This window comes from Scylla paramamosain, chromosome 5 (assembly GCF_035594125.1).
Source record: "Scylla paramamosain isolate STU-SP2022 chromosome 5, ASM3559412v1, whole genome shotgun sequence".
NCBI classification, from domain to species: Eukaryota; Metazoa; Arthropoda; class Malacostraca; order Decapoda; family Portunidae; genus Scylla; species Scylla paramamosain.
In genome coordinates, this window is record NC_087155.1 from 34,056,386 (window position 1) to 34,067,555 (window position 11,170).

The 11,170-nt window shown below is 40.6% G+C and overlaps 2 protein-coding genes across 4 annotated transcripts in view; both read right to left on the reverse strand.

The window, feature by feature from the left end:
- Window positions 1–1,154, reverse strand: part of LOC135100871 (uncharacterized) — a 43,367-nt gene extending 42,213 nt beyond the window's left edge. The window contains exon 1 of the mRNA XM_064004384.1: window positions 470–1,154. Coding sequence (XP_063860454.1) covers window positions 470–580 — 111 coding nt within the window. The 5' untranslated portion in view covers window positions 581–1,154. The remainder of the gene's footprint in view (window positions 1–469) is intronic.
- Window positions 1,155–1,910: 756 nt separating this feature from the next.
- LOC135100873 (uncharacterized) overlaps window positions 1,911–11,170 on the reverse strand; it is a 16,585-nt gene continuing 7,325 nt past the window's right edge. Inside the window, exons 1-5 of one of the 3 annotated variants that reach the window (XM_064004389.1) lie at window positions 5,255–5,363; window positions 4,024–4,076; window positions 3,727–3,842; window positions 3,311–3,366; window positions 1,911–3,048 (exon numbers count right to left, since the gene is read on the reverse strand). In XM_064004389.1, the coding sequence (XP_063860459.1) occupies window positions 2,647–3,048; window positions 3,311–3,366; window positions 3,727–3,842; window positions 4,024–4,076; window positions 5,255–5,266 (639 nt within the window). In that variant the 5' untranslated portion in view covers window positions 5,267–5,363 and the 3' untranslated portion in view covers window positions 1,911–2,646. Of the gene's footprint in view, window positions 3,049–3,310; window positions 3,367–3,726; window positions 3,843–4,023; window positions 4,077–5,254; window positions 5,364–11,170 lie in introns of those variants that run through there. The other 2 variants (XM_064004390.1, XM_064004392.1) reach the window with 2 other exon arrangements.

Here is an 11,170-nt window from a genome sequence, read left to right on the forward strand (position 1 = left end):
TAAAAGATAACCACGGAGGGTCATGTCAGTAACTAATCGGCAAATCAAAGAAAACAATTAGATACAAGAGGAATGAAGAGTAATTGTGAGTGGCAGGTGAGTGTAAGGTCATCGAATTTTCAGTACTGCAGTCACCCCGCCACCATGGACTCACTAATTACCAGCCTGTTTATATTGAACAGGAGGAAAAACAAATACTTCCACGCTACATAACTTGAAAATCATCAAAATAAGTGTGAGCAATTTTCTTTAATGAAGGTTTTCAATAATATGGAATGAATTTTTTAAATTATCTCGTGGCCTCTCGTTCGCGACCAATTAATCCCATACCAAGCAAGCTACCAAATGTTCTGTTTCTTAACGCTGGTGTGTAAGAGGTCATCAAGTAATAGAAAAAAATAGAATCAAATAGAAATCTTCGTATATCCATCATGCATTTCAACCCCAAGGTATAGAGAAGCAGACTAACCTGATCAGGAGTGGGCAGGAAACCGCTGCTCCTTGATGCTTCATCTCCATAGTCCATCCCGCCAGTCCAATACACGCCGCTACAACCTCTTGACACTTCATCACACCCCATCGTTAGCCCATCACAGCTTCTTTCCAGCAGAGACTCTTCTTATCCCATCACAACTTGCCACCTTATCACAGCTGTTCATTATCCCCATAACAACCGTTTGCCAGGCCACACCGTCTTATAACCTCTTACGGCTCATCACAGCCTCCTACACCACACCTGTCCGCCATTCCACCGACTTGCCTAGCCAGAAGTATTCAGTGTTCGTTACCAAACCATGCACGTTCACTACAAGAAAGATATCTACTTAAATAATGCACTGTCACGAAATAAGTCGTGTAATCACCCGCACAGCTATACCACGCATCTTTAAGGGGTGCCAACTGTTCTGTGTTCGTTCGACAGGGTGGAAATAAGACCCGTAATCTGAAACGCTTTGCTGTCTCACCACGATTATTTTTAAAGGCTACAGAAACGTTTAGCCGGGTTCTCAAGAATGTTTCTTCTGTTCATGATGTAGAAATTTTGTTAGTCTGCTTCAAGAAACATGAATACATCCTTAAAAAAAAAAAAAAAAAAAAGTGTGCCTTCAACTAGATTCATTTTGGATGTATGTAATGGAGGTGCCAGGCAGAAGTGTTTCAGAATACGGTCCTGAATACGAGTAGAGTTCTGTATTCCTAAATGCTCTCTCTCTCTCTCTCTCTCTCTCTCTCTCTCTCTCTCTCTCTCTCTCTCTCTCTCTCTCTCTCTCTCTCTCTCAAAATCAGTTAATTGTGTTATCATATGTGTTTTCCTCTTCAAAGGTTTAATTCCTATTGATCTATTATTACATTCATGAACACAACCTTGAAAACCCGCCAGTAACTTCCACTATAACCTGCTTCAAGGAGTCGACTTGAGACACTGAAACCTTTGAGAATATAGACCTTTCTTTTTTAACGTCTGCTTACTATTCTTTGTTTTATTCATTGCCGTGTTTGTTTGGATCAGTTATCATGAACCTGAGTACTAGTCTAACAAGAGATAAGATAAAAATGGAATGCCATGAAGAGTAATCGTAGTACAGCGAGTTAGGTTATGTGTATTCATAATCTCTTCCTTAGCTCTAATTCTACGCAACTTGGCTGTATCTAATATCACCGCAAGAAATACAGGATGGCACTCACCATATCCAACACAGTGTACCCTTCAATTAACTGAATGAACATACAACCAGATATAACTAAACAACACCGCATAAGGTCATCGGTAATGTCACCCTACCAAAAAGAAAAGAAATAATAGAAGAATGAAAAGAGAAAAAAAAGAAAAATCCCCATAAAATATAACATTGCTCACAGTCAAGATAAAAGGAAAGTGGAAAATGGGTTAACAATCAATCAAACAAATATTATACTGAATGAAAGAAAAAAATTATCAATGTAATAAAGTAAAATACATTATCATACATCAATCAAGAAAAATACAAGTCCTCTATCAGATTTTCACATGAAGTCCTTTATTGTCATGTTCCTTATCTCTCTCTCTCTCTCTCTCTCTCTCTCTCTCTCTCTCTCTCCTCTCTCTCTCTCTCTCTCTCTCTCTCTCTCTCTCTCTCTCTCTCTCTCTCTCTCTCTCTCTCTCTCTCTCTCTCTCTCTCTAAAACAACGTAGTGTTCACAACCATAAGCTCACATTACAACACAGCAGCAAGCTGTCTTAAGGCTGCAACAGTGCATAACAGGGACATCACTGAAGGACTACTGAGGCCCGCTAGCAATCTAACACCTGCCTCAAGCTGAAGTGTTTGCCTTACCTTGTTAAAATAACCGGACGGGATGACTACGGTAGCATCAAGGATGAGAAACTGTCGTTGCTTATCCTTGGACAGCACCATCACATTGTAAACTCACGAGTTACTCCTAACAGACCATCGTTTTCTATGAAGCGAAATGCAAGACAAGCTGCAAGATGCCATCTGGATTACGTGTGGTAGTCCCTTATACAACATACGTACATACCTTTATTTACGTATCTCTTTCATTTAATTTTAGCCAGTACTTAAAAGTATAAGTGAAATGTGGCGCGTTTAGATAATAACATCAATGCGATCTGTTCAGGGCGTTCAATTATTTGCCAGCAGTAAAGCTACTGGACGGGCACCTCAAGAGTGTACTTGGTGACCTGTGGTGTATCGCTGTGGATGAGGACTGGCGAGAAGCTGTGGTCAGGATCCACAGCGTATGGACGCTGAACATCGTGCACAGCGGCAACAGGGACGGCCTCAAGACGATAAGCCAGTTCAGACACGCTGCCGGCGTCCTCAGCCAAGAAAGGAGACACATCGTACAGCGGAGAACCTGACTGGGAGACTCCTGATGCACTCACGAAGCCTGCGTCATAAGCCATCCTGAGCAAGGGTGACAGAGGGGTCCTTCCAGAATCTTGCTTTGACTCGGAAGTGTCTTGTTGCGGGACCACAGGAGCGCCAGGGGGGAAGATCTCTACCGCGGGAACAGATTTAAATTTCTCGGCTGGAGCCACAGGGTTCTGAGAAAGCACAGGTAATAAGAAATAAGACAACAAAATACAGACAAAAGTCTTCGTATCACGTGAGCTGGGTATCACTGTTAGTAACGGAATGCATTTTAAGCCTAAGTTTAATGGAAGTTTATGGATGATGATCAATAAATAGTAAGGTCGTTCATTATTCATGGAGGTGGCTCAGAGGTTCACTTCATAGATGAGTTGAGTGCACGGAAAGGTGAAGAAAGGTGCTCCTGACATGAGCCTCCCTACCGATGGTGCTCACCTGGTGGTGGGTGGCGAGGCCAAGCAAGGGATGGGTCAGCAGGGTTGGGTAACCTGCTGGAAGATCAACAAATTAGTTGTCTGTATAGGAAAGATTAGTATTCATTTTATTTACTCAATTCTTAACAGTGCGCACATGAATATTATGGTGCTTGTTGTGATCATTAGAATCAATGAAGAATTTTTGTTTTGAAAAGCATACAGGCCAAGAGCTAAAAAAAAAGAAAGAAAGAAAGAAAGAAAGAAATAAAGAAAGAAAAAAAAAAAAATATATATATATATATATATATATATATATATATATATATATATATATATATATATATATATATATATATATATATATACATATATATATGCTTCCTAACAGCCGACAAATTTGTTTGTTATATTGACGTGAATAGGAAGCCGACTCACCGTAGGCGCTGAGGTAATTGGCGCCGCCCGGGACGCTGGCTCCACCACGGAGTTGATAGTGAGGATAAGCGTAGCCGTGCACGAAGTTGCCTCCTGTAGACTTATAGAACTGGTACCTGTGTAAAGATACGGCGAAGGAGTCAAGGCCTGGCGGGGAATCCTTAATGACTCGAGTCTTGCACAAAAACTGTGCTCTCCCCATATATCTCATAACAATAAGCGACTAAACATACAGATAAACAAAGAAAAAATAAACATGATCAATCAGTAAATTAACAGTGATGAAATAAAACTCACAATGGCGAACTGACGTCCTCGGGCATCACCGCCGCCACCGCCACCATCAGAACCTGCACGGAAACCAACACCCCTTAGAAAATGCTGGATACTTGTGCTGTCTGTGTATATAGTTTATTGAACCAAAGAGAGAAGATTACAGAAGAAAAGATTAAGAAAGAGAGAGAGAGAGAGAGAGAGAGAGAGAGAGAGAGAGAGAGAGAGAGAGAGAGAGAGAGAGAGAGAGAGAGAGAGAGAGAGAGAGAATGGCATAATTTCATAGTCCCGTATATTAGTTCACGCAGTTATTTTACACATTTCTCGCACCAGATCAAAATCTCTGGCTTCCATTCAAACTCGGCACAAACATGATGCAAATTATAGTAGGAAAACCACAAGGGTGCTCCGCAGCTGAGCACCAGGGCAGCACGAGGGAGGAGCCGAGGGTGATGACCTCCCGGGAGTGGGCGAGGGAGGGCCGGTTGGCTTGGGGCGTCAACAACATGAGGTAAAGATGCAAGGTGGGATAAAAAAAAATAAATAAATAAAAAAATAAAAATTGATCAACACTCCTATTAACTACAAAATTGAATGTATGCGAATAACAAACAACAAAGCTGGGTGACTCGAAACACTGGAGATCGAATTTCGGCAAACCCGCAGGTAAACAGAGCAGGTGAGTGACCCAGGGACCGGTTTTATTACGTCACGGGGAGAACAGGACACCTCTGTATCCACGACCCGGCAGGAAGGTGGGCGCTTACAGGACGCCTCGCACAGCCCTCTTTCCCCCTCACCAAATAATCACTAAGATCACAAACAAGTTCCGTAATTCATCACTCCTGCCAGAATTGACAACTACCAGTCAAATGGAGACCGCTACCTCGCCCCAAGCAATCTTCGGCCAAGCCTCTCGTAGGTCGCGACGCGCATCTCTCTGGGACAGCACATCACTGCACACTTTGCCATCACGTATTCTGTTATCGGCAATACAATATCCATAAATATAAAGAATCACAAACCTAAGTAAAGTACTGACGGACCTCAACCTTAAACAAACACACGAGTAATCCACTGAAGACGCACACAGCATAACAACACGCATAACAACAGCTTAAACACGCGACTATCTAAAACACAAGACTAATCACTAGAAGCAACAGCAAAGATAAGTATGATAGCAGGTTGTAGTAGCAATTAGATGGGAAGTTAACAGCATGCAGCACAGGAGTCTTCTGGGCGGCATACTCACCAGGAAACGCATGATGCCGACGCTGCAAGATCAAGGCTGAGGTGGCGTCGGTCCGGGATGGAGGAATATATATATACTCGCAGTGTTGACGACTCGAGGGTACGAGTTAACAGTGACGCCGCCACACGTCCACCTCAGCTTTTCTACCTTACTAACTTTGCATCTTCTCTTCCAATAACTTTATGACGAGAGACAGACAGGACTGAGAGTACTATACGAAAATGTAGGGAGTAATTAGTAAATTGCATCGAAAAATGTAATAGTAGTAGTAGTAGTAGTAGTAGTAGTAGTAGTAGTAGTAGTAGTAGTAGTAGTAGTAGTAATAGTAGTTTTCTGTGGAGACGACCTAAAAGAATTGAGGATGGCAGTCATAGGTAGCAATAATACTAAGCACATGGTGGCTCAGAGGACTATTGGACTCCATTTACTATTACTTCAGCACTTTTCCCTTCCTTTGACCAACCATTCCTATTACCGGCTCTCCTCTGTAGCTGTTAGGTAAAACGCACGATAATCACTACCCTTCCCTTCCATCACCTTCCCTCCCCTTCCTTTACACCTCACTGCTCACTGTCACTTCCCTTCCTCCCTACTGCTTAGCGACTGTCAACTAAATCAACTAAATCAAATGTTTCTGACCATCAGGCAACTGTGATGTAGAGTGGTCATGATCTCGTCATCTCTTTTTTTCAATGAGTTACTGGCAGATATTTCTCTTTCCTCAGTAGTGAGAAGAGTACGTGTTTTTTCCCTTACCCCTCCTAACAATGCCCTCTCCTTCCCAGTACCGGCTGCGGCCAAGGTGAAGCCGAGAAGCAAGGTTGTTCACCCCTGCAAGCCGCGCCTGGCCAAACACACACACAGCAGTTTGTCCTCCCCGCACCACCACCACCGCTCTTCCCGCGCCTGTTTCTCCAGGCTGGGATGGCAGGACGGACTACATTAATGTCTGTCTCTGTGATTTGTCAAGCATGATTTTCAATAAGACATAGGCATTATTTATCTGGGATACGATGTTTACAAACCAATAACGGTGGTAAATAGTTATTTCAAGATACTTCTACAATTTTGGTTAATCGTTCTGGCACTTTTACTCCAAGGACTGGCACCTCAGTGGGCCTTTTTTATATACTTTTGTAGTCTTAAATCAGTGTCTCTTACATACAAAATAATAATAATAATGAAGTTCCATGACGCGCACAGAGGTAATACACTATGTTAGCCCATCTCGTTAAAAGATTTTATTTTTTTATTATTTTGTGTATTTCCTGCACTTTGTATCAAATCTTCCCACCTATTTGTAAGTATTATATATATATATATATATATATATATATATATATATATATATATATATATATATATATATATATATATATATATATAATCTGATAAAACAAACTTATTCACTGTTCAGGAATTTTTTTTTTTTCAGTGGAGATCAGCATAGATTTTGTAAGTTCAGATTATTTTGTACTTAATTTTGACGTCCTGCAACATCTCAGAGACAAGTGGTAGTTGTATTCGTCTGGCTTCTTTGCTTTCAAATGTGATACGAAACTAAAAATACATCTACTGTTTGACACTTCACAGTGAAAATGTTATTTGAGTCATAGCTTATAAACTCAGCCCTCTAAAAAGATGCTTTTTTTAGAAAATTGATACTCTTAAGGGCTAACTAAACCTTCACCTTCATCTGTAAAGTAATTCACCTGGTAAGAAACTTATTGGTTATTAGGTTTAAGTCTACCCTAAAGAGTACGCATTTTCTAAGAAGCATTTCTTGAGAGGAGTGAGTTTATTAGCCATAACTCAAGTAAAATTTTCATGATGAGGTATAAAACAGTAGATGCACTGTAAGCTTCGCACCACATCTGAAAGCAAACAAAGAAGCCAGACGGACATGCATTGAGCAGTAACTATCCCATGTCTCCAAGACGTTGCTGGGAGTCAAACTTTAGCACAGAGCAGGACTAGCAGAGGTTTTACTGCTGCTGACTGTAGTGTCAACAAAGTCCTGAAGGCCAATCGATCTTTTTCCCTTTCCTTCTTGTAGTTGTTTGTGATACAGAAAGGCTTCAAGAGATAGCGCGACTAGAAGGGTACAAAATATAGATCAATATTGCCAGTAATTAGCAGCAGTGTCACGAAAAGGATGATAACCTCGCAGTATCAACGCCTTCGACTGAGGATTCATCATTCTTTGGACCGCATTCTGAAAACAACCTTCTGACCTTCATTATTTTCAAAAGGCTCTAAATGATGTTATATGGGTTTTTAAGGATGATTTATTTTATGGTTCTAGTGGCAGATTAATAAGATTTTTACATGATTAAAAGGAGTAACACTATTGAAAACCTGGTTAATAATTCCTATGGCCTTTGAAAATAGTCGTGGTGAGAGAGCAAGTGTTTCTGAATAAGGTTCTTTGCTAAATGCCAGATGCAAAGATAAAAATAAAACTGATAAGAGGAGATGCAGAGACACAACATGCAGTGTTAATATTAGTATTTCGTAAAACATCTCTTTGAGAGAGACACGAACCAACTTATCGTAAAAACATCTTAAGTAGAATATGAAAAACAAGTAAATAGATGGAAAATAAATGTGAAAGGGTATAAAGCAATGTCTAACAGATGTAATACCTTAAAATTTCAGATGCACAAAACATAAATTACGAAGATGCTAAAGCTATTCTGAGGAAGATGGTCTCAGTGCAGCCAGCACGTACTGACATCTGAAGTTCAAACAAGATGCTCCCGACGTTAATTTCTTCAGTGGGACAGTGAAACATTCCACGATTAATATTAAGCTACTGTTAACTAACCAAGAATGATTGGTGGTGAATAATAATGACGACAAAGTAATTTACAGAGAGAGAGAGAGAGAGAGAGAGAGAGAGAGAGAGAGAGAGAGAGAGAGAGAGAGAGAGACCAATACGTATGTAGCCATGAGTACGTAGTTTCCTGCACAAATTATGGTCAAAATACTACAGAGAAAAGTTACATTATGATATGAAAATGTCTCATATTTTAGTTTTCTTTTTCTTTTCTTTCTTCTTAGGGGCCGTAACTTAACAGGTTTTCACCATTTTCAGTCCTCGGCCGACTTAATTTACGCTTTAAGAAATAATAGCAATAACTACATAGATAAAAAGAAATAAAAGAATAATCACTCTTGTTATCAGAAATACTATAAAGAAGCAGAAAAAAAAATCATCACTCGTTATTGGTAGTTTGAAAATAATACCAATAATTAAATAGACAAATAAATAAATTATCATCACTCGGTATCAACAGTTTGAAATTAAAAACGCACTGATGGACAAAAGCAAAACAATGCTTAACTCATAACCTCTTCCGTTATGACCATATCGTGTTTACTATTTCGTCGCGTAAAACCCACAGCATTTCTTTTCAGAGTCTGTAACCTGACTTTTAGCTCCAGAAGTCCCCAGATGGCTGACTCACGCGGCAGGCCCGTGACTCATGTTTTCTTTCCGTTGTTGCTCCACTTATTTACTGTTTTTAGGAGACTTAAGGCTCGTTAGGAAGTAAAGTAATAGTATTAGCTACGTCGTTGTTTTCAGCTTCCTATACTGCTCTTTCAAGTGTATTATGGATTGTTATTGATGTGTGTGTGTGTGTGTGTGTGTGTGTGTGTGTGTGTGTGTGTGTGGAGAGAGAGAGAGAGAGAGAGAGAGAGAGAGAGAGAGAGAGAGAGAGAGAGAGAGAGAGAGAGATTATACTATTTAACCTTTGCACTTGCTAGTCATTTCTCAAAAACCACACCACCACCACCAGTCCAGTCATTACCACTTTGCACCACACAACCTCCACCTCTATTGCTCATTACCACTCCTCCCAACATGACCATCACCACCACCACCACCACACGATGACCACCCGCATGAGCCATCACCCCTGCCCAACACCTCGTGAGACTTCTACTACGTATATACACAGCCACAATAATTATACCGAGGAAAGTAGTCCAGAAAGTAAGTCACCACCTCCAACGTAAGCCCTTCATTAACATATCGACCTGAACGCCACGCCCGAACGCCCACGTTCCCCCATAAACTCCTCTGTAAGTCTCTCTCTCTCTCTCTCTCTCTCTCTCTCTCTCTCTCTCTCCTCTCTCTCTCTCTCTCTCTCTCTCTCTCTCTGATCAATACTCTCCACCGAACCTATGGCGCCACGGCCCGTCTTCTGCCAACAACACATTCCGGGGTGGTTCCTCTTACACGCAACCCTCTACCAACGCACTCCCTTCTTCACTGTCTTACGCCGAGCGTTTGCTAAACTTACTCCCTCCAGTGACGGGAATAAGTCAGCAATTCTTTTCTGTTTATTTATGCAGTAATTGGAATGCCCATCATTACATTGTACTGTAAAATATGTATTGTAATTTGTATCATTCAATTGTAAAATATGTATTGTAATTTGTATCATTCATTTACAGTTATGTATTTATGTTATAGGATCAAATATTTATATAAATTGTAATAATAATAATAATAATAATAATAATAATAATAATAATAATAATAATAATAATAATTTAGATATCAAACTATCACCATACCGAGATTAGTAAGAGTCACCTCACATATCCATTAAACAAATCAAACTGTATTCAATGTAAAATCAGGAAAAAATAACAGAAAAAAATAACTTGTACGTTTTTAGCAAATATAAATAATGTTCGTGTTTCCGTTGAGTCTTCATAGAATAACATCCTGAGTCCACATATTACGATTTCTTTTTCTTTTTTTTTTTTAGGATTCTTCAGTTTACAACACATTTGTCATTCCATTCCCAATGCACTGCCGCTCTCTCCCTCGATCGATCATGCACCTCCAGTCTCCTCGCCCCCTTAACGATTCCAGTAAAACGCTGCTACTTCAGTATATGTAAGACATCTCCACGCCCCCACTTTCCATGTCCCCGTCTCTGTCTCTCTCTGTCTCTCTTAGAAGCTCCCTGAATGCTGATAATGGAAAAGGCAGAGGGAAGAGAAAGAGATAGATGGAGAGGAATATAAAGAAGTCTTAATATCATTACTTATATACCCACGAACTCTTCTTTTTCTCCACGTCAAGTCAGATTTCTCCCCCACACTCTCTCTCTCTCTCTCTCTCTCTCTCTCTCTTACAAATAAAAACCCCGCTGAATCGGTTGGCCTGTTGCCTGGCCGGAGATGCCTCGCCGACCTTGGACACAAACCGGTACCTCATGGGCAGTGTCAGAACCAATGGGGCTCCGCGGCTCACCTACCTGATGCGGTTCCTGCCTTGGATTGGCGAACTATACTTGCCAAGGAGGTGCGGTGGCGGCGGCCCGTGAGGAGTGGAGAGGGTGGGGCAGGGAGGGAGGGACGGAGGGATTTAAGGGGATGAGGTATTGTATTTGTATGTTCTTTTCCGCCTTCGTGTGTATCATTTAATGTTTTTTTTTTTTTTTGGGGGGGGGCAATGTCGTTTTGTGGTGTAAGGTGGAGGGAAGGAAGAGGAAAAACTAAAAAGAGGGGATTGAAAAAAAAAGTAGATAGCACTGTTATCGTCGCCACTCGACGCACACACACACACACACACACACACTCTCTCTCTCTCTCTCCAAACGGTTATAAAGACATCAAACCGCAGTAAATATCAGGTCATTCATTGTTCCCTAATCCTGTTTACTTTTTCATCGCTCACTGATTTTTTTTTTTTCAGAGATACAACACACGTAGCTCCATCTTTTTCCCCTTCTCTCTCTCTTTTTTACCTTTAATTTTACAAGTATCTATACTACTTTCATAACGACAATTTTCTTTTTTTTATTCAATTCAGTAAGTACATAAAGGAGAATGTGTTTCTGTAATTCTCTCTACTTCTTCGTGTGAGCAATACCTAGGTACCTGTATGCTGTT